Raw genomic sequence first — 25,272 nt, forward strand, 5'->3', positions numbered from 1 at the left:
GAGCTCTGTGTCCCAAACCAGAAGCTTGCAATACCACAGTTAAAAATAAATAAAAGAGTACCTCATCTTTCTATGTTCCACATGTAACACTTTATCTATCCATCTGTTCTGTCTGATAAACCTGGTTGTCTCTTTCTACATAAAAACTAGACATGTGCGTTTCGTTTTGGCTGAATTTCCGAATCGGCACCATAACTAAAATCCCAAAAAATTCCGAAAATAAATAAATCAGTTTCCGAATTTTCGCATCCATTCTTTATTTAGATTCAGAATTTTTCATTGTTCTAATCTAAACAACAGTTCCCCCGACATCACCGACACTAACTAAATCACTAAATAAAGATATTAACTCCTAAACCACAGTTTCCCGACATCACCGACACTAACTAAATCACTAAATAAAGATATTAACTCCTAAACCGCCATTCCCCAACATCACCGACACTAACTAAACCTATTAACCCCTAAACCGCCATTCCCAAACATCGGCAAAACTAGCTAAACCTATTAACCCCTAAATTGTAGTTCCCCGACATCGCTGACACAAACTAAACCTTGTAACCCCTAAACCACAGTTCCCAAACATCGCCGACACAAACTAGACCTATTAGCCCCTAATCCGCAGTTCCCCAATATCGCCGGCACTAACTAAACCTATTAACCCCTAAACCTCAGTTCCCAAACATCGCAGACACTAACTAAACCTATTAACTCCTAAACCGCCGGCCCCCACATCGCAACAACCTAAATTAAACTAAACCTAACACCCCCTAACTTTAACATAATTAAATTAGACCTAAATTAAAGTAACAATTATTAACTAACTACCTATTTAAAAATAAATACAAACTTACATGTGAAATAAAAATAAAACCTAAGCTAGCTACAATATAACTATTTACTTACTACCTAGTTAAAATAAATACAAACTTACATGTGAAATAAAAATAAAACCTAAGCTAGCTACAATATAACTATTTACTTACTACCTAGTTAAAATAAATACAAACTTACCTGTGAAATAAAAATAAAACCTAAGCTTACACTAAAACCTAACATTACAAAATAAAAAACCTAACATTGCAAAAATAAAAAAACCTAACATTACAAAAAAAAATAAAACTACAATTGCAAAAAATAATAAACACAACAATTACAAAAAATAAAAAAATACCATTACAAAAAATAACAAACAAAATTATATAATATAAAATTATTCCTATTCTAATACCCTGTTTAAAAAAAAAAAACACCCCCCCCCCAAAAAGAACAAAAAACGAATCTATAATAAACTACCAAGGGCCCTTAAAAGGGCCTTTTGTAGGGCAATGCCCTAAAGTTAACAGCTCTTTTGCAAACAAATAAAAACAAACACCCCCTAACATTACAAACCCCCCCAAAAAAACTAACTAAAAAAAACTAATTTACCCATTGCCCTGAAAAGGGCATTTGTATGGACAATGCCCTTAAAAGGTCATTCAGCTCTTTTACTGCCCTTAAAAGGGCATTCAGTTGTTTTACGGCCCATTAAAAGCCCTAATCTAAAAAACTCCCCACCCCCAACAAACAAAACAAAAAACCTAACACTAACCCCAAAATCGGTACTCATAGTTGCTGAAGTCCGGTGAAAGATATTTATTCCAGCGGTGAAGCATCTTCATCCAGGCGGCTCCATCTTCATCCATCGCGGAGCGGTCGATGCACTGAGGCGGAGATCCAGGTCGGAGGTCCATCGGTCCGACGTGGAGGTCCTCTTCATGCGATTGTCCGCCGCACACTGAGGATTCAGTGCAAGGTACCCCTTTTATATTGGGGTACCGTTGCATTCCTATTGGCTGAAAAATTAAAATCAGCCAATAGGAATTAGAGCTACCTAAATCCTATTGGCTGATTTGAACAGCCAACAGGATTTAAGCAGCTCTCATTCCTATCTTAAGTTTAATATATCTATCTATCATCTATCTATCTATCTATCTATCTATCTATCTATCTATCTATCTATCTATCTATCTATCTATCTATCTAATATCAATCTATCTGTCAACTATCTCACCATCATCTATCTATCTATTGATCTGTCTGTCTGTCTTTCTGTTTCTCTACATGTCAGTGTAATGTATTACATGTGTACTTGTGTATACACTGCATTGGGAGATTGGGAGATCTTTCTTGTCACCTTACACAAGCAGGGCAGTTTTTATGTATACGTATAGGCCATTTTATAAATAGCTGTTGCTCTGCAACAGTAGAGAAAAACCACTATATTACCTATGTTTAAATGTAGGCAGGCTTATGCCTTTTAGAAGTACAGGATTTTTATTTGGTGAGTATAGGGAACTATTATGAGCCCATTAGTATCCTTGGTACAAATGCCTTGTGGTCACAAAAGCACAGTTTCCTCATGCTTCAGCAAATGAGGTATCTGGTTCTCCATGGAAACCAGGCTCTGTTTATAGTGAAGGGCCTTTGTCTCTGAATAACTGATCAGTGATGTCATTTGCCTAATTATATGTTACAACTCTGTCACCAAACGTTAGGATCGAAAAAGAATTGAACACCATAAAAGTATAAAAACGTCAAAATTATTGGAAAGAGACCAAATTGTAAGATGTGTTTTCAATTTAGCATTAATTGGGAGAACAATGTATCTTATTATTAAACCATCACCATATGTAATCTTTTATGCCGATTTATGTCTTCATAATGTTAAAAAACAGGAAATGAAAAAATAATTCATGTACCTAGATTAGGCTACATAGAATAATGCCCATTTATTATGTATTTTAAAATCCCATTTTCCTATCATTTTAGTTTGCAGATAATCATTTTGAACTCCTTGTTTTGTTTGTCATATGGATTCATTTAATTGTAACAAGAAAGTCTTTATTTTTGTACTTGTTAAAGGGACATGAAACCCAAAATGTATCCGTCATAATATTGTGAATTTTAAAATGGTTTGGCATAAAGCTTACTGACAAAAACTCTCTCTCTCAAGGTATTTTGCTGTTACACTCATTGTTTACTCCATCTTCAATAAAATAAAGATTCTCGCTATTAAAGGGACATCAAACCCAAATTGTTTCTTTCATGATTCAGACAGAGCATACAATTTTAAACTACTTTCCAACTGACTTCTATTATAAATTTGGCTTCATTCTTTTGGTATCTTTTTTTGAAGGAGTAGCAATGTCCTACGGGGAGCTAGCTGAACACATATGTGAGCCAATAACAAGAGGCATACATGTGCAGCCACCAATCAGCAGCTAGCTCACAGATCCTTAGCCTACCTAGGTGTGCGTTTCAACAAAGAATACCAAGATAATTAATTAATTACATAATAGAAGTAAATTGAAAAGTTGTAATGCTACTGGAACCACTCAAATATTAAGTAGCTATGACAATTTCAATTACTCCACCACATTAAATATATTTGTATTAACATTGCTATCTTATGTCTGTTTTGCTGTTTTGTTTTGCCTTTTTCCTCGATTTATCCTGTTATTCCCAGCATTCTGATAGACAACAAAAAAATCAGAAGTACATTAAACTATTTACTGTATTACTTTAACATCCACCTGTAGAATATATTTTATTCCAATCTGAACAAATGACTAAAACTTTTAAAATTACTAGCAAATAGTTTAATATTTGAGTTCGGGGGCAAATGTTCCCCTTGACGTTTGTTCTGTATCCAACAGCTTATATAGAATGAACGAATGTTAAAAAAATAAATAATTAAATGTTAACATTTGAATATTGAATTGAACGTTAAAAAATTGGAATATGCCATTCAAATACTTAAATTAAAATTAATTGAACCCTTTTTCTGCTAAGCCTTTTTCATACTTAAGTGCTAAGACAATTTTTTAACACTATTCTAAGTCATATTTCAGTGAGCAACCCATATAAATAATCTTTCTTTTTTTTCAGCAGGCCCAGCAGATTCTGAATGTACCTTTATTAGATTGCATGGCATGTGAGAACTCTGCAACAAAACTTTTTTAAAAAAAAAGTATATTTTTGTAAATATTTTAATAAATATTTTTTTTTTTAGAATGCCAGGTGACCGCTGTTGTTACTGTAATCACTTTACTAAGGGCCAGATTACAAGTGGAGCGTTATTTAACGCTCCAGCTCGAGCATTAACTGTGCTAGAAGTAAGCTTTTTGCACTCATATTACAAGTCAATGAAGCAAAAAAGTGCGCTAATCCGACATGAAAATATGAATATTTCACATTCCATTGTTCTACACATCCCATAATGTGTTTATATTTATTCATAAATACATATTTCTACATATATCTGATGGTATTTTGGTACAATATATATGTATATACAAATATATGTATAGATATATTCAGATATATATAGCAATATATATTTAGAAATACTTAGAACATATTCTGTTATGTGCAGAACATTGGTATGTGAAATATTTACAGTACATACATAGTTAAAACCATTAATAAATATGAATATTGCATAAATATGTTTTTTTCATGTTTTCATCTACATAACTGCAAAGGGCCCTAATGCATATATATATATATATATATATATATATATATATATATATATATATATATATATATATATATATATATATATATGTGTAAAATGTATTTATGTGTTTATATGTGTATATATGTCTGTAAATACATATATAAATACATAAATACATACGTACACATATAAACATATATATATATATATATATATATAAATATATATATACAGTATATATACATACATACATATACATTTTTAGACATGTATATTTATGTATCTCTATGTTAAAGTCCTTTGACTACCTTTTTTTTCTAATAACTGCATTGATCACCAGCCTATACAGAGAAAATTAAATATATTTCCTTAGTAACGGGACATGCCTACTATAAAATAAAGATAACATTCCCCAGCAAAATCCCATGTGTTGTGTTTTTACTTTTATTTTAAAAATGTTGGATGTTTGTGGATTTCCAAGACCACCAAGCGATTCTCTTTTAAATAAGGAGTCTTGGAGGACCATAGCTAATAAGGGAGCTGAGATAGAAAGGATTGAATAACATCCCCCCCCATCTAGTTTTCTTTACTGCCTGTCATTTTCTGGTCATATCCTCTCTGTTTGTCATTACACACGTTTGTGGTGACATCACCAGCACTTCCATGTAGCTTTGGGAGTGCCGCCCACTACACCACTAACAATCACTGACAACAGCATCAGACCGTTGACCCTCCTTCATGACGAGAACAGGTTGTCATACAAATCTCTGCCTGTGTGTGTATGACAACCCATTCTATTCATGAGCATTGAACCAGTTAATAGACCTACATATCTATATATTTGTTTGTTCTTGAAAGACACAAAAAAAATCTTGTATTTGGTAAAAGAATTTAGAATTTAATTAGAATGTGTCATCATAAAAGATAGGACAATAGAGCTGAAAACAATGTGCATATCTGAAAATGATTATACAACAGCACCATTTCATAAGCATGCTGTGCCTTTTTAATACTAACCTCTCAGGCAGTTTACTGGGAAGGGGCCTCCAAAATCCTGCTGCTTTGGTTTGCAAGAAGAGGTTGGATGAAAGTTAGGAGGCTGTGGCACCTGGAATAATGGCTTCCCATTTGTAATGACTTGCCTCCTAGGGCTTAAAGCTGGTAAATGAATGGTACTCTCACTGCTCTGAGGAGCTACGCCACCTCCCAGGGGCATCTTGAAATATACATTTCCATTTGCTGGACTTGGTGTGGCACTATTGGAAGACGGGCAAGGAGTTCCTGTATGCACTCTAATTGGAGGGATTTGCTGCCCATTGATCATACCAGGCCCCTGAGGAGTGCCAGCTGTCCGAATGTTCATGTTGCACGTTCTTCCATTCATTTTTCTGGAGAAAGTACGGAAAGGAGTTGATTTTCTTTGTAATTTCCAATTCAGTTCAGCTGTGGTTAACTGGTGTGCCATATCACTGGAAGCAGCATACCTAGCAGGGAATAATACGAGATCACATGTTAGTGTTGCACAGTGCCAGATTTCATGGACCCTATCATCATGATTTAACATGTCCATAACATCTTTAGCAGGAAAAAAAAAAACATTAATTGCTGAATACAGTAAGATAGCACAATGAAAAAATATATACATAATACCCTTTCAAAACTTTCATTAGACTAGGAATGCTGGGATAACATACCATGCATAGCTTTACTGCACATAACAAATGCATTTTCTGCTTTCTAATACATTCTTAGTTAATCAATAATGTAAACTATTGTTCTTTAAGCCTTCATAAATGCAGCTTGCTCTGTAACAACACTTACTCATTTTTCAAATGTGCTGTTTTTTTAATTGTGACTCTTCTTTTTCCTTTCAGTTGCATCTATTAATTTATACATACAGACTGCAATATAACGGAGGTTTTAAAGAATTTATGTGAACCAATGAGGGATATGGACATAAAATCATTATCATGTCAATGATTTTAATGTAAAATATTCCTTTTTCTGGATAAGCAGCACACGTAGATCAACCCTGTGGAAGGTTTTAAAGGGTTTCAGGAGGTTTCCACAACTCTGAGTCTATAAGAGTCAATTGCAATTTAACAGAAATAATTTATACTATTGTACTATTATATGTTATATTATCTATGTCGCATCATATCCCCTATAACAGACTTTTATTCTTCCTTTAAAGTATCCACATGAGTTGAAGAGTCATTAAAATAATTTTACTATATGTACAGTATTTTAGCTACAATTAAACACTGAACGGTAAAAAACCTACAAAAATACAGAAATAAATGTTTTAAAAGCATTTAAAACTATTACATTATAAATTATTAGATGGTTTTTTAGAACCCTGATGAGTATCTTTATCTAATCTCCCATAATTGTAGCCAATAAGGGCTGTTTGTAAATGAGTGTATCTACTGAACTAAGCAATCAAATAGATCATTTAGGCTATTTGCAGCATTTGAAATAAACATAGGTTACAGAATTAGCTTTTTAGCTTCTTTAGGGAGTGTGGGATAACCTAATTGTTTACAGAAAAACAAGAAATGTTTACTGTCCCTGTAAAGTAATAATAAAAAAAACATAATTCTTTACAAATGTTTAATACATAGAACAGCATCCTCCCAAAGGTAAGTTCAATTAAAAAAAGTCAGAGACAGACAAAATGGAAAGTGTTTATAAAGGAATGTGAAGCTTCTACTTCAGGAAAACAAGCATAAAATCAGTTCCATACCACCAAATATTTTTTAGAGGCTTTCCAGGATAGGGAGGTGAAGGGGACTTGTGGGAAGTGTCCAATATGTATTTAGTGGGTGGCGCTACATCAGGAAGTCAGGAAGGATGGAGCTCGGCTGTGCCCTGGAGACTGATTGGAGTAGAGGTAGGGTTGAGTGGAGTCAGGTCATGGGCAAAGTTTGTACTGCCCTTAAAACAAAGACAGGGGATAGGCTGTGGGAGGGACAGTAAGAAGACCTTTAGACCAGTGACAATGCAACAAGATCTGGCATGGTTGGGATGGGAAGTATTTCCCCAAATCCCTGCTTATCTCTACAAGGCAAAAAATCTGAATAAGATCAGCCATTGTCTACCGATGAGTCTCTGATTAGCTGCAACAGAATGCTGCATATACAAGCTCCAGCTTAGTCCTCGCTCATTCAGTAGCTCTTCTGCTATTATCCAACTTATCTTTTTATCTAACAAATGTTTATCTCTCTTTAACACTTTCTTTTATTACACTTTTTTATATTCACCAATATACCAAACTGTAATAATACAACTCAGAATGTGATGTAATATTATGCATTTCATGGAGTGCAAACAGATTTTTATTTACGCTCTAGTATTGCCACATTGCAGCTTCTGTACCAGTATGTACACAAAGTATGTTTATTCAGTTAGATTCATTTGGACTTTTTGTAGCAGAAAATATAGGCTCTAGTCTAAATCTTATGACAACCACAGCTACAAATTTCTTAGAATCACCCAACCAGTATTTTTATACTTGCAGCTGGCAACCCAAGATACACTACATGAAAAACTATTTGTATCATTGTATTGGTCCCCTTTGCTGAATTAGCTACTGCCCTGGTCTACATACAATGCAGGGCAGGCAACAGCATATTTACCTATGCAATGTGCTTTCCAGTCTAACACATTTCCAAAGGTAAAATAGGATAAAAATATATATACATTGTTTTTTTTTCTATGATTAATGAAATATTTTATGCAAGAGTTATTTTTAGTTTAATGTCTTTTAAATTCCTAAAAATATCCTTAAAGGATCAGTCTAGACAAAATTAAACGTTCATGATTTAGATAAGGCATGCAATTTTATACAACTTTCCAATTTACTTTTATCATCAAATTTGCTTTGTTCTCTTGGTGGTGTTCTTTGTTAAAAACTAAACCTAGGTAGGCTCAGAAACTGAATTCTAAGCCGTTGAACCGCCTCTTATCACAGTGCATTTTGACAGTTTTTCAGTTAGACAGTGCTAGTTCATGTGTGTCATATAAATAACATTGTGCTCACTCCCATGCACTGATTGGCTAAAATGCAAGTCTGCAAATAGAAGAACACAGAGGCGCCACAATGGCCCAGTACCACCAAAACAGAGAGATAAGTGTACAGAAGGCACTATATATACTCACAAACATGGAGCACCCAGATGGTGCTAATGGAGCAGGCTGAAACTTCACAGTAGTCCAGCTCACTGATAGACCTCCAAATAGATCCAGTCGGTGTTCCTTGAAGGCTTAGGCCTTAGATCCTATGCCTAGAAAAGGGAGAGGCAAACCAACATGGCCTAGTATTGTTTGAGCCCAGGGAGAATAAAACCCTAATGGGTATACTCACAGGAGATAAAGCACCTCCAGGTGCAGTAACAGCAAGCTGGAACCACAAGTCGCCCAGTAGACAAACCACAGCAAGCAGTCCTCGACTTCCAGTAGTATAACGTTTTATGGGAGAGGGCTATATATAACCCCACAACATGTTATTGGGTCAAAATACCACACAAGCAAGTGTATAAAAAAGTAAAAATCTTTAATAACACAGCGACGCGTTTCTCAGCCGCCTACGGGCTGTTTCATCAGGCTATAATCATATTATCAGATTATAGCCTGATGAAACAGCCCGTAGGCGGCTGAGAAACGCGTCGCTGTGTTATTAAAGATTTTTACTTTTTTATACACTTGCTTGTGTGGTATTTTGACCCAATAACATGTTGTGGGGTTATATATAGCCCTCTCCCATAAAACGTTATACTACTGGAAGTCGAGGACTGCTTGCTGTGGTTTGTCTACTGGGCGACTTGTGGTTCCAGCTTGCTGTTACTGCACCTGGAGGTGCTTTATCTCCTGTGAGTATACCCATTAGGGTTTTATTCTCCCTGGGCTCAAACAATACTAGGCCATGTTGGTTTGCCTCTCCCTTTTCTAGGCATAGGATCTAAGGCCTAAGCCTTCAAGGAACACCGACTGGATCTATTTGGAGGTCTATCAGTGAGCTGGACTACTGTGAAGTTTCAGCCTGCTCCATTAGCACCATCTGGGTGCTCCATGTTTGTGAGTATATATAGTGCCTTCTGTACACTTATCTCTCTGTTTTGGTGGTACTGGGCCATTGTGGCGCCTCTGTGTTCTTCTATTTGCAGTTTCTAACCATCAGGACGACCATCCTTTGACAGAGTGCTGCCTCCATATAGTGGGACTTGTTGGATGAATGGACATTTACATACCTATACCTACTGTATAGTTCACTGTTCTGGTGTTCTATCCTGTGCAACTGTTTGTATTTAGTGCTTAATATTTTAGTACATTGTTATCTGTCTAGGTTCTATTTTTATTTTTATTTTTATTTTTATCTCTGGTAATAGGGAGGCGCACCCTAAAGGGTGTGGTGTGCAGTTGTGTATACCACTCCCTACATTATAAAATGCAAGTCTGTCAAAAGAACTTAAATAAGGGGGCAGTCTGCAGAGGCATAGATACAAGGTAATCACAGAGGTAAAAAACATAATTTATGCTTACCTGATAAATTTATTTCTCTTGTAGTGTATCCAGTCCACGGATCATCCATTACTTATGGAATATATTCTCCTTCCCAACAGGAAGCTGCAAGAGTCCACCCACAGCAAAGCTGCTATATAGCTCCTCCCCTAACTGCCATATTCAGTCATTCGACCGAAAACATGCAGAGAAAGGAAAAACCATAGGGTGCAGTGGTGACTGTAGTTCAAATGAAAAAATTACCTGCCTTAAAGTGACAGGGCGGGCCGTGGACTGAATACACTACAAGAGAAATAAATTTATCAGGTAAGCATAAATTATGTTTTCTCTTGTTAAGTGTATCCAGTCCACGGATCATCCATTACTTATGGAATACCAATACCAAAGCTAAAGTACACGGATGATGGGAGGGACAAGGCAGGTACTTAAACGGAAGTTACCACTGCCTGTAAAAAACCCTTTCTCCCAAAAATAGCCTCCGAAGAAGCAAGGTATCAAATTTGTTAAATTTGAAAAGTATGAAGCGCAGACCAAGACTCCGTCTTGTAAATCTGTTCAACAGAAGCCACATTTAAAAAAGGCCCAAGTGAAAACCACAGCTCTAGTAGAATGAGCTGTAATCCCTTCAGGAGGCTGCTGTCCAGCAGTCTCATAAGCTAAATGAATTATGCTTTTTAACCAAAAAGACAGAGAGGCTGCTGAAGTCTTTTGACCTCTCCTCTGTCCAGAATAGACAACAAACAAGGTGAACGTTTGATGAAAACTGTAGTAGCTTGTAAGTAAAACTTTAAAGCACAAACCACGTCCAATATTGTGTAATAGACGTTCCTTCTTTGAGGAAGGATTAGGATACAAGCATGGAACAACTATCTCTTGAGTGATGTACTTGTTAGATACCACCTTAGGAAAAAACCCAGGTTGGTACGCAGGACTACCTTATCCGTACGAAGGACCAGATAAGGAGAATCACATTGTAACACAGATAACTTGGAGACTCTACGAGTCGAGGAATTAGCTACCCAAAAGGAACTTTCCAAGATAAAGATTGATATCTATGGAACAAAAAAGGTTCAAACGGAACTTCTTGAAGAACCTTAAGAATCAGGTTTAAGCTCCATGGCGGAGCAACAGTTTTAAACACAGGCTTGGATCTAACCAAAGCCTGACCAAATGCCTGAACGTCTAGAATACCTGCCAGACGCTTGTGCAAAAAATAGACAGAGTAAAAATCTGTCCCCTTTTAAGGAATTAGCTGACAACCCTTTTCTCAAAAACATCTTGGAGAAAAGATAATATCCTGGGAATCCAGACTTTACTCCATGAGTAACCCTTGGATTCATAACAATCAGATATTTACACCATATCTATGTTCAATTTTCCTAGAGACAGGCTTTCATGTCTGTATTAAGGTATCAATGACTGACTCGGAGAAGCCATGCTTTGATAACATCAAGCGTTCAGTCTCCAGGCAGTCCATCTCAGATTGATTCTATTTAGATGGTTGAAAGGACCCTGAGGTAGAGGGACCTGTCTCAGAAGCAGAGACCGTGATGGAAAGGATGACATGTCCACCAGATCTGCATACCAGGTCCTGCGTGGCTACGCAGGCGCTGTCAAAAACACCAAAGCCCTCTCCTGCTTGGTCTTGACCTCCGGAGGAAATCCTACTCCCCCGGAAGAAAAGTCTGACGACTTAGAAAATCCACCTCCCAGTTCTCAACACCTGGGATATGGATAGCTGATAGACAAGAGTGAGTCTCTGTCCAGTGAATTATTGTAAGACTTCTAACATCGCTAGGGAACTTCTGTTCCCCCTTGATGGCTGATGTAAGCCACAGTCGTGTATATTGTCCGACTGAGTATGATGTACCTCAGAGTTGCTAACTGAGGCCAAGTCTGAAGAGCATGGATATCACTCCCAGTTCCAGAATATTTATTAGAAGGAGGGTCTCCTCCTAAGTCCACTATCCCTGAGCCTTCAGGGAGTTCCAGACTGCATCCGAACCTAAAAGGCTGGCATCTATTGTAACAATTGTCCCATCTGACCTGCGGAAGGTCATACCCTTGGACAGATGGACCCGACATAGTCACCAGAGAAGAGAATCTCTGGTCTCTTGGTCCAGGTTTAACAGGGGGACAAATCTGTGTAATCCCCGTTCCTCTGACTGAGCATGCATAGTTGCAGCGGTCTGAAATGTAGACGTGCAAACGGTACTATGTCCCTTGCCGCTACCATTAAGCCGATTTCATTCATGTACTGAGCCACCGAAGGGCGCGGATGGGATGAAAAAACACGGCAGAAATTTAGAAACTTTGACAACCTGGACTCCGTCAGGTAAATTTTCATTTCTACAGAATCTATCAGAGTCCCTAGGAGGGAAACCCTTGAGATTGGGGATAGAGAACTCTTTCCTTGTTCACTTTCCACCCATGTGATCTCAGAAATGCCAGTACTACGTCCGTATGAGACTGGGCAATTTGGATGTTTGACGCCTGTATCAGGATGTCGTCTAAATAAGGGGCCACTTCTATGCCCCGCGGTCTGAGGACCGCCAAAGCGACCCCAGAACCTCCATAAAGATTCTTGGGGCTGTAGATATCCCAAAGGAAAGAGCTACAAACTGGTAATGCCAGTCTAGAAAGGCAAACCTGAAAAACGATGGTGATCTTTATGCATCACAATGTGAGGATAAGCATCCTTCAAATCCATTGTAGTCCTCTAATGACTCTCCTGGATCATAGTTAAGATGGTACGAATAGTTTCCATCTTAAATGACGGAATTCTGAGGAATTTGTTTAAGATCTTTAGATCCAAAATAGGTCTGAAGGTTCCCTCTCCTTGGGAACCACAAACAGATTTGAGTAAAAACTCTGTCCCTGTTCCTCTCTTGGAACTGGATGGATCTCGTACACAATGTAAGAATGCCTCCTTCTTTATCTGGTTTGCAGATAATTGTGAAAGGCGAAATCTCCCCTTTTTTTGGGGGGGAATCTTTGAAATCCAGAAGATATCTCTGGGATATAAATTCCAATGCCTAGGGATCCTGGGCATCTCTTGCCCACGCCTGGGCGAAGAATGAAAGTCTGCCCCCTATAGGACCCGTTACCGGATAGGGGTCCGTTCCTTCATGCTGCCTTAGAGGCAGCAGCAGGCTCCTTGGCCTGCTTATCTTTGTTCCAGGTCCGATTGTCTCCAGACCGCCTTGGACTGAGCAAAAATTCCCTCTTGTTTTGCCTTAGAGGAAGAGGATGCCACACCTGCCCTGAAGTTTTTAAAAGGCACGAAAATTAGACTTTTTTTTTTTTTTTTCCTTGATTTGGACCTATCCTGAGGAAGGGCATGACCTTTTCCTCCAGAGATATAAGCAATAATCTCCTTCAAACCAGGCCCGAATAGGGTCTGCCCCTTGAAGGGAAGTTAAGTAGCTTATTTATTAAAGTCACGACAGCTGACCATGATATAAGCCATAGCGCTCTGCGCGCCAGTATAGTAAAAAACAGAATTCTTAGCCGTTAGTCTAGTCAAATGAACAAGGCATCAGAAAACAAAGGAATTGGCTAGCATAAGCTTGTCAAATATATTCATCCAATGGAGTCGCTTAACTGTAAAGCCTCATCAAGAGACTCAACCCAGAACGCCGCAGCAGCAGTGACAGAAGCAATGTATGCAAGGGGCTGCAGGATAAAACCCTGTTGAATAAACATTTTTTATCCATTGGATCTAAAAAGCACAACTGTCCTCGTCAGAGGTAGTGGTACGCTTAGCTAGAGTAGAAACTCTTCTCTCCACCTTAGGAACTGTCTGCCAGAAGTCCCGTGTGGTGGTAACTATTAGAAAACATTCTTCTAAAAAATAGGAGGGGAAGAGAACGGCACACCTGGTCTATCCCATTCCTTATTAAAAAAAAAATATTTAGTAAACCTCTTTAGGTATTGGAAAAACATCAGTACACACCGGCACTGCATATTATTTATCCAGTATACACAATTTCTCTGGCCCTGCGATTGTACACATTCATTCAGAGCAGCCAAAGCCTCCCTGAGCAACAAGTGGAGGTTCTCAAGCATAAATTTTAAATGTAGAAATATCAGAATCAGGTTAAATCATCTTCCCTGAGTCAAAAAAAAAAAAAAAAAAATCACCCACAGACTAAGCATATTGTGAGGTAGTATCATACATGGTTCTTAAAGCGTCTGTATGCTCTGTATCTACCCCCAGAGCTAACTGCTTTCCTTTAATTTCAGGTAGTCTGACTAATACTGCTGCCAGAATATTATTCACCACCTTTGCCATGTCTTGTAAAATAAACGCTATGGGCGCCCTTGATGTACTTGGCGCCATTTGAGCGTGAGTCCCTGAAGCGGGAGTCGAAGGGTCTGACACGTGGGGAGAGTTAGTCGGCATAACTTTCCCCTCGACAAAATCCCCTGGTAAAAGAAACGCTATGGGTGCCCTTGATGTACTTGGCGCCATTTGAGCGTGAGTCCCTAAAGCGGGAGTCAAAAGGTCTGACACGTGGGGAGAGTTAGTCGGCATAACTACCCCCACGACAGAATCCTCTGGTGATAATGTTTTTAAAGACAAAAAATGATCTTTATTGTTTAACATGAAATCAGTACATCTGGTACACATTCTAAGATGGGGTTCCACCATGGCTTTAAAACATAATGAACACAGAGCTTCCTCTATGTTAGACATGTTAGAACAGACTAATAATGAGACTAGTAAGCTTGGAAAACACTTTAAATCAAGTTAACAAGCAAATATATAAAACGTTACTGTGCCCTTAAGAGAAACAAATTTTGTCAAAATTTGAAAAACAGTGAAAAAAAGGCAGTAAAACAAACGAAATTTTTACAGTACATGTAATAAGGTAACAGAGCATTGCACCCACTTGCAAATGGATGATTAACCCGTTAATGCAAAAAACAGATAAAAAAAAAAAATGACATAGACGTTTTTAAAAACAGACACAACAAACTGCCACAGCCAACAGTGGGAAGCTTCAGTTAACTGTTTCTATGCAAAATTTAAGCCAGCCATGTGGAAAAAACTTAGGCCCCAATAAGTTTTATCACCAAACATATGTTAAAAAACGATTAAACATGCCAGCAAACGTTTTAAAACACATTTTTATAAGAGTATGTATCTCTATTAATAAGCCTGATACCAGTCGCTATCGCTGCATTTAAGGCTTTACTTACATTACTTCGGTATCAGCAGTATTTTCTTAGTCAATTCCATTCCTAGAAAAATATTTTACTGCACATACCTTATCTGCAGGAAAACCTGCACGCCATTCCCCCTCTGAAGTACCTCACTCCTCAGAATGTGTGAGAACAGCAAATGGATCTTAGTTACGTCTGCTAAGATCATAGAAAAACGCAGGCAGATTCTTCTTCCAAATACTGCCTGAGATAAACAGCACACTCCGGTGCCATTTAAAAATAACAAACTTTTGATTGAAGAATAAACTAAGTAGAAAGCACCACAGACTCTCACGACCTCCTATCTATGTTGAGGCTTGCAAGAGAATGACTGAATATGGCAGTTAGGGGAGGAGCTATATAGCAGCTTTGCTGTGGGTGGACTCTTGTAGCTTCCTGTTGGGAAGGAGAATATATTCCATAAGTAATGGATGATCCGTGGACTGGATACACTTAACAAGAGAAATAATATTATTATAACGTGTTGTTTAAGCGAAACTGGGGAATGGGTAATAAAAGGATTATCTATCTTTTTAAACAATAACAATTTTCAAGTAGACAGTCCCTTTAAGTCTCCTTTCTGTAAGCATCTAATAGTTTTTTCACAATGTAATTTATTTCTTTAAAACCCTACAACCGCATACATTTGAGCTTAATGAAATACATCTGTATATATTATTATTTGAGTGACATCCTCATGCAATCTAATTTAAATTCATGCTAAAACCCAATCATACTCTATTGACATTTCCTTCATTACTCCTTTTTTCTTTACAACAGAACAGATCTTTTCTTTCCTATTAAAATTTCATGTTAAAGCAGCAATTTACAAAGACACTTCTCTAATCATTATACTTGACATTAAAGAGGTCAAATACAATTATGTATCATCATTATTACTCATGATTGACAATGCTGTAATAAATATATTTGATTCAAGTAAAATCTCTCATTACAACCAAATGAATGAAAAGCATCACAGTACACTACGCATAAAAATTATGAAACTAAATCATAAATTTAAATATTGTGGGTGGGTATTTAGGCTAAAATATTCAATGGGACAAATATTTTGGCCTACAGGCATTTTGCCTTTAAAGGGACAGTAAACATCTTAAATTATAATATGTTTCTTAATTCACCCAATAGATTAAAATTAAGTCGGAACATTTTTAGAACAGATTTACATTTTTATGTGCTGCAATTGTTTTTCAATGCTCAAACTCAATCCACCTACCAAATGATATGGTAATTTCAGAGTCTGCATAAGACAGCATGTGTCACTATCATTTTAACAACATATTCATTGCTTGGCTTCATCAGAAATGATAAGACAGACTGCAATTAAGAAACATACAGTGGAAAGAAAAAGTATGTGAACCCTTTAGAATTAGTTGGTTTTCTGCATGAATTGGTCATAAAATGTCATCTCATCTCATCAAAGTCACAAGAAAAGACAAACACAATGTGCTTAAGATAACAACATACAACAATTATAATATTGCATGTCTTTATTGAACACATCCAATTAAACATTCACAGTGCTGTGGAAAAAGTAAGTGAACACTTGGATTTAATAGGTAGTTGAACCTCCTTTGGTAGCAATAACCGCAACCAAGCACTTCCGGTAGCTGCGGGTTAGATCTACACAATGTTCAGGAGGAATTTTGGACCACTTTTCATTACAGAACTGCTAAGCCATTTTCTTAGGATGTCTGGCGAGAACAGCTCTCTTGAGATCATTCTACAGCATCTCTATGGGGTAAAGGTCTGGGCTGTGACTAGGCCACTCCAAAAGACGGAGTTTCTTTAATTGAAGCAATTCTGTATTGGATTTACTTCAATGTTTAGGATCATTATCTTTCTGCATCACCCAACTTCTACTGAGCTTCAGCTGGTGCACAGCCACCCTGATATTATCTTGTACAATATCTTGAATTAAGGGAATTCATTTTTCCCTCGATGATGGCAAGTGGTCCAGTCTCCGAAGCAGCAAAGCATTCTCAAATCTGATGCTCCCTCCACCGCACTTATCCGTTGGGATGATGTTTTTATGTTGTTATGAGGTGCTCTTTTTACGCCATACATAGTGCTGCGTGTTCTTCCCAAACAACTCAACTTTAGTTTCATCAGCCCATAAAACATTTTCCCAGTAGGGTCGAAGCAATGTTATTTTAGGCAAAGAAGCTTCTTTCTTCTGCCTGTTCAATGTTTTCTGTATAGTAGACTCATGAACAGAGATTTTAACAAGTTCTAATGATTTCTTCCTCTAGGCTTTTTTTTACCTCATTGAAAATTGTGCGGTGTGCCCATTGAGTCATCGTGGCTGGACAGCCACTTCTAGAGAAAGTAGCCACAGTACTAAATCGTCTCCATGTATATACAATTTGTCTAACAGAGGAATGTCTAGATAAGATAACTTTGTAACCCTTACAGCTTTAGTCAAAGCAACAATTCTTGATTGCAGTTTTTTCTGAGAGCTATTTTTTGTGAGACATGGTTCACATCAATAGATGCATTTTGTGAATAGCAAACTTAAAATGTTTAAGTACTTTTGTATAAGTCAATGTAGCTCTAACCCACACTTCCAATCTCGTATCATTAATTTGACACCAGGTTTGCCAATTTCCAAATTGGCTTTTGTTGAAGCCATTAGCCTATGGATTCACATACTTTTTGCAACCTATACTGTGAATATTTGAATGATATATTCAGTATGAACAAGAACAATACAATAATTTATACAATAAGTTATTAGTTCAAACAGATTGTGTTTGTTGATTAATGTAACTTAGATGAACAGTAAACCAGATTTTAACAAGGTTAGGCCTGTGAAGCCTGCAATGTGCTCTTTTACCTTTTAGGGTTGGAAAATCCACAACTTTAAATTACAGGGAAAAGGTTACAGAATAAAAATCAAAGCTTTTATTCCCTTTAGGTTATATAATATACTATAATAGGTCAATAGATACACTACAGAGGTGCAATATCATTGTTCATGGTTGCAAGTTTATAGGAAAAAGGTCAATAGTAAAAAAAACATCAACTTATTTATTAATTTACTATTTGTATACCTAATTTCTACCATCTATGGCACTTTTAAATGGACAATAAAGTCAAAGTTAAGCTTTCATGATTCAGACAGAACATGCAATTTTAAACAACATTCCAATTTACTTCTGTTATCGAATTTGCTTTGTTTTCTTGATTTCTTCTTTATAAAAACCATACCTATATAGGCTGAAGGGCTGCAATGCACTGCTAAGAGATAGCTGTTTTTTGGTTGCTGCACAAATATAGCTCTTGTCATTGGCTCACCAGAAGAGTTCAATTAGCTCCCAGTAGTGCATTGCTGTTCCTTCAACATAGGATACAAAGAGAATAACAGAAATGTAACAATAGAAGTAAAGTGGAAAATTGTTTAACATAGTATGGTCTATCTGAATCATAAAAAAACATTTTGGATTTCATGTCTATTTAATGGGATATGAGCATGCAATTTTAAACAACTTTCACATTCACTTCTATTATCATTTTTTTTTATTCTCTTGGTATCTTTTTTTTTAAAAGCATGGACATACAGTTGTGCTCATAAGTTTACATACCCTGGCAGAATTTATGATTTCTTGGCCATTTTTCAGAGAATATGAATGGTAACACAAAAACTTTTCTTTCACTCATGGTTAGTGTTTGGCTGAAGCCATTTATTATCAATCAACTGTGTTTACTCCTTTTAAATCATAATGACAACAGAAACTACCCAAATGACCCTGTTCAAAAGTTTACATACCCTGGTAATTTTGGCCTGATAACATGCACACAATTTGCATCTTTCATCCAGTGCTGAACTGACATTTCTGGAGTCATGGGGAAAGAAAAAGAATTGTCAAAGGATCTGCAGGAAAAAAGGTAGTTGAACTGTATAAAACAGGAAAGGGATATAAAAAGATATCCAAGGAATTGAGAATGCAAATCAGCAGTGTTCATACTCTAATCAAGAAGAGCTGCTGTATTTGTTAGAGATGTGAATATGCCTTAGCATATTAATACTCAATACAAGTTTACCTTAGTCACTAACATTTTCTTCAAAGTGTCCACAACAAGCTGAGTTTTGTCACTGGTCCATATAATATTCAAAACCTTTCAAAAGGTAAATATCCTTTCTGTAGCATCATTTATTCAAGTTATCATTGGTTGTCACCTGTCTGTATGCCAGCTCATGTTGTAGCTGTACGTGCTCCAGCCCAAAACACATATCTCCTCTGCACACATTGTATCTAGCACAGATATAGCAATAGCAGACATGCATTGATCACCTTTATGAAGACCGCCAGAGCTATCCTGCCTCACTAGCCACTAGGGGCTGCCATAGCTCTGTCCCCCTGCTTGTCAGTAAAAGCAAGTGGAAGCTTACAGTAAAAAGTGGACCAGACTTATTCTACCCACCTCTACCATCTTCAAGCAAGTCATCCTCCATAAGGCAAAGAGCAAGTGGATAACTACTTTCTGCTGTCACTGGGAATGTAAATGGTGATATTCAGCAGCAACCCCTGCTGGATTGGAGAAGTAACTGCTTCTTATTTTGGTGAAAGTGAAGTTGGTTATTGTCATTTACACATTAGGACAAGGGACAGGAAACCCATTTGGGCAAATTCAGGAGAGCATAGATTAGCTCTTTAAAAAGTTCAAAAAGACAAATAACAGCACTTGGATATATTATATTCAATGGTATGCAGGCTACTGGAGTAGAGCACCTACACCCTTAAAAATTTCCAATCCAAATTACGTTTCGGAGCTCAGTCCTTAAAGGGATACTAAACCCATTTTTTTTTCATGATTCAGATAGAGCATGACATTTTAAGCAACTTTCTAGTTTACTCCTATTATCAATTTTTCTTTGTTCTCATTCTATCTTTATTTGAAAAAGCAGGAATCTAAGCTTAAGTGCGGGGCCCATTTTTGGTTCAGCACCTCGGTAGCGCTTGCTGATTGGTGACTAAATGTAGTAAACCAATCAGTAAGCTCTACCCAGGTGCTGAACCAAAAATGGGCCGTAGCTTAACCTTACATTCCTGCTTCTTCATATAAAGATAGCAAGAGAACAAAGAAAAATTGAAAATGGAGTAAATTAGAAAGTTGCTTAAAATTGCATGCTCTATCTGAATCATGATATAAAAAATGTGGGTTTAGTATCCCTTTAATCATGTCTAGATCATTGTTCCCTCTAAGGCCAGTTTCATGAGCGGCCCAGCAGTGAAACAGTTAATAAGGGAACCACATATTGCAGTGTACATTGTGTAGTGTTTGCTAATTGCTCTAATTAACTGTTTCACTGCTGGGTTGCTCACAAAACTGTCCTTGGATGGAACACTGGTCCAGACATGATTAAAGGGACACTGTACCCAAAAATTTAATTTCGTGATTCAGATTGAGCATGAAATTTTAAACAAATTTCGAATTTACTCCTATTTTCAAATTTTCTTCATTATCTTGGTATCTTTATTTGAAATGCAAGAATGTAAGTTTAAATGCCGGCCCATTTTTGGGGAACAACCTGGGTTGTCCTTGCTGATTGGTGGATAAATTCATCCACCAATAAAAAAGTGCTGTCCAGAGTACTAAAACCAAAAAAAAGCTTAGATGCCTTCTTTTTCAAATAATGATAGCAAGAGAACGAAGAAAAAATGATAATAGGATTAAATTAGAAAGTTGCTTAAAATTGCATGCTCTTTCTGAATTACAAATGAAAAAATTTGGGTTCAGTGTCCCTTTATGGACTGAGCTCCAAAACATTGTCAATTTTAATTCTGGCGGAATAAAGTTTTTGTTACTTTATTATTGTGGTGCTGCTATCATTTGGATTGGTTAACTCTTTAAAAAAATAGAGACAGGCTGACCAAATTAAGGAGTGTCCCTAAAAATTAGGGACATCTGGCCACTTTATATTTAATATCCTTTTATTCTCCTGCTGATACTCAATAAAGATTTTAAAACAATAAATAAAAAGTATATTCCCCAACGTGCAATGCAGCCATGAATGAAACACAAAAATAATTTTCCAATAAAGTCACAGTTGCCAGAGCATCGTGCAAATCTTTGCTTGTTTAATTGTACACAAATGACTTAATTAGGTTCAGTGCCACAGAATAGTGCAATTGCTAGTGTTTTACAAGCCAGGTAAATTCCAAAGATCACACCCAAAGCTTAATGGGCTTAAGAAATCGTGACAAAATATTGACAAAGAAAACAATCATACAAAATGACTGTAAATATTTATCAAAATGCTTTGTGCAATAACCATTGAAAAGTGTTTGAAACTTATTGTAGTAAAATTTGGCTGGAGAATGTGCAGCGGGAAAAGCGCATTCAGGTCTGCTGCCTCTGTTAGCTGTAGACTTACCACATAGATATAGTTAGACAAGATTAGTGTAAGAAACAAAAGTGAATTGTGTTTGTAGACTTTGTTCCCAGAAATATGATTGCAACTCATTTTCATCACCAATTAACGTTAAGAGAGGTGAACGGTGACTTTTTTTAATTGCTACCAACTATTTTTAGCATTCCCTTTAACTGTCCTTTTCACTCAAGTTTTAACATTGTATTTCTCATATAAATTCTAGTATCTGCTCAAGATGCATAGCTTTCATTAGTTAGTAGGCAGATTAATTAAAGGTACAATAAAGTCAAATTTAAACTTCCATGATGTATACAGAGCATGCAATTAAAACTGTCCAATTTACTTCTATTATATCATTTGTCATGTTCTGTTGTATCCTTTGTTGAAAAGCATATCTAGGAGAGCTTGGGAGCAGCAGCGCACTACTGGGAACTGCACAACAATGCTTCTTGTCATTTGTTCACCATAGATGTGTTCAACTAGCTCCCAGTAATGTATTGCAGCTCTTTCAACAAAGGATACCATGAGAATGAAGTCATTTTCATAAAACTGTATGCCCTATCTAAATCATAAAAGCCAATTTGGGGTTTTGGGTCATATTAAGAACTTCCATTCTCACTTTTTTTCCTTGTAAAGATTACTAAGCATTTAAATTCATGATCAACATTTTGTTTAAAATGTAGTTGGTAAGAAGTATTTTTTGGTGGAAATAAGCTTTATTTAGGATATTGTATATTGGCAGTTACTAATTACTATGTTTACACAGGTCTCATATTCATGATACTCAGAACTGTGTTCTCCATCTTTGTTTTAGGTTGTCTCGATACTTGCCAGCACAACACAAACCCATGTGATCTCTGAAGTCCTAATTTTCTTTATTAATGGTACAAGTCTCAGTGACCAATGGTTCATAAATCTTGATGTTGACCTTTTAAGAAAGATAGGTTCTAGGAATAGATAATCTTCCATTGGTTTAATTTAAAACATTCATGTTCAAAGTTGCTAATAAATAAATTCCAGGAAGTATGGAAATGTTGAGATACTCTCTTTTATCTAGAAACATTTTTAGTTCACCTAAGGGATTTTGCAGTTATTATTTAAAGGCACGTAGTAGTTCAAAAATAACATTCTCTACTTTATAAGAGCATGCTATTTTTGCACTACAATCTCTCCTTAACCTTTTATGTGCTAAGCACTTTCCCACCTGGGTGCTAAGCTGTTTTAAGTTTTTTTTTAAATGTATTTATTTTTTAAATATTTTTTAACTCTTTTTTTTATAGATCCGCAAGACTTACACTGTTGGAAAGGTTAGGCGATTACCTTTCCAACAGTGGGTCTTGGGGGTCTGTAGCTGCTTAGATGCCTGAGATACAGGCTTCTAAGCAGCATGCCCCCTATTCCTATAGATAACATTGTCTATTTTAAATAAAGTTGTGCGGTGACGTTTCACGTCATTGCGCGTGATGTCACCTCGCATAACGTGAAGTCCCGACGATGCCTGTCACTATACAGGCCCGATCACCAGGGTAGGAGGGGGTAGGAGCCCCCAAATCTCCCTCAAGGGGGGAGAGTGCTAGCGACGGCTCTGAGCCGTCGTTACCACCTTAGAGGGAAACTCTGCGACGGCTCAGTCGTCGCTAGCACTGAAAGGGTTAAATAATAAATATGCAAAATCACTTAGTGCATAATAGTTTAGCACTACTGACCCTGAAAATCTTTCTATGTGTTTCCCTTCCTTAAAGGGATTAAACACATATTTCAACATGGGTACTCCAATATATTTTGAAATCACTATTCACAACATTTTTACATGATTTTTCTTAAAATAGTTTTCAAAGCTTTTTACCTCTTTAAAACCATTTTTTTCACACATCATGGGACTGATTTGTTAAGAGTCGGACGGACATGATCCGCTGTAGCGATCATGTCCGCCCGACAACGCTGAATGCTGACAGCATACACTGTCGGCATTTATCAATGCACAGGCAGTTCTGGTGAATTGCTTGTGCAATGCCGCCCCCTGCAGGTTGGCCACTATCAGGGGTGTCAATCAAATCGATGATATATGATCGGGCTGATTGCTGTACGCCGCCTCAGAGGTGGCGTACGAGTTAAGGAGCAGCGGTCTTAAGACTGCTGCTTTTTAACTTCTGCTTCCGGCGAGCCTGAAGGCTCACGCGGAAACAGATGTATCTGGCCCCATTCAGGCCATGATAAATCGGCCCCACTTATCTTTACTGTTCTGAAGGCTTTTTTTAGGTCTTTTTTCAATCTTTTCTGATTTAAAGGGACATGAAACCCAAACTTTGTCAGAGAGAACTTTCACTTTTAAACAACTTTCTAATTTATTTCTATTATCAACTTTTCTTATTTCTCTTGGTGCAGTGTGCATGGAGCATTTTATGGCAGCAGTTTTACAAGAACGTTATCAATTTGCAAGAGAACTATAGCAGCACTATTTCAAGTCTTATACATGAACAAGTGTAAGAACTCATTTTGTAATTCTTAACACAGTAATGCTATCCAAACCCACTCTGTTTCTACACAATGAAATAATACTTGTCAAATATATGTCATGTGCTATGTCAATATTTTTTTATCATCGCTATTTCCAAAAAGAATAAGACATAAATGAAAAGAATCAGGTTAAGATTGTCTGACTCAGAGAGCCTTACAATGACTTTCCCATTACTCTGGCAAATGCTTAAATGTGTTTTAAAGTAAATTAAAGAAATTAGACATAAAAGGCAGAGACGACAAATAACACAGAAAATGTGTGATTAAAACAGAGAACCAACAAAGTATTCCGAAAGAAACACTCACAAAAAAACATTCAGACTCAAGAAATAAACACTGACCCAATTGTAGTGCTAGCTGGCCTAGGAAATACATTCTTTTAACATACTTTACTATGCAATTACGCTCATAAGTTTCAATTCAAAAATTAGCAAATGCTAAAGACTTGCAGCTGTTGTAGCAATGGACGGAGTAAAGATCATACTGGCAACAGGGATAGATGCACAAAATCCAACCAAATCTACACAATTTCTACGTTAAAGGACCACTAGACACAGTAGAATAGTATAATGAATACATGCATAATAAATAGACAATGTAGGGGGCGTGGCTAGCAGCCATCAAAGGTCGCAATATCTGTGGCTCCTAAAAGGACCTGTGCAATCCGCCAATTTAAGCAGTGATTCTGCAATATCTACTAACATCCATGTCATCTTTAATTAGATAGAGAAGAGCAACATCGAACTATGTTCAATTTTCAGAGCTTATGACCTATAGGACCCAGATCTGGCCCATTGAGATCTTAGGCGGCAGCCTTTGTACAAGATCCCAACTCCCCCCCCTGTATATCGGGGTACAACAGTTTTTAATAGACTGCCTACTAAACTAAACAAGGGAACCATCTTACCAGACAAATCAACTTCTTGAAGGGGAGCTATACAAGTATCGGTCCAAATATGGAGGCCCTAAACATGTGGGAAAGCAAGATGGTGCAGCTTATACAGGACCATTACCGGAGCCTAGAGGTAGAACTATGTAAACTGCTCCTAAAATCCGCAACCACAGCAGTTCCATCTAGCTAATATAATTGCAAAGCTATGCATTCCTGGTCAGGCTTGGCCAGCAA

The 25,272-nt window shown here is 37.0% G+C and overlaps 1 protein-coding gene across 1 annotated transcript in view; it reads right to left on the minus strand.

Annotated features, from left to right (window-relative positions):
* GLIS3 (GLIS family zinc finger 3) overlaps positions 1-25,272 on the minus strand; it is a 591,890-nt gene that overhangs the window by 532,253 nt on the left and 34,365 nt on the right. Inside the window, exon 2 of the mRNA XM_053702545.1 lies at positions 5,522-5,988. Coding sequence (XP_053558520.1) covers positions 5,522-5,969 — 448 coding nt within the window. The 5' untranslated portion in view covers positions 5,970-5,988. The remainder of the gene's footprint in view (positions 1-5,521; positions 5,989-25,272) is intronic.

Source organism: Bombina bombina, chromosome 2, assembly GCF_027579735.1.
Source record: "Bombina bombina isolate aBomBom1 chromosome 2, aBomBom1.pri, whole genome shotgun sequence".
Lineage (NCBI taxonomy): Eukaryota > Metazoa > Chordata > Amphibia > Anura > Bombinatoridae > Bombina > Bombina bombina.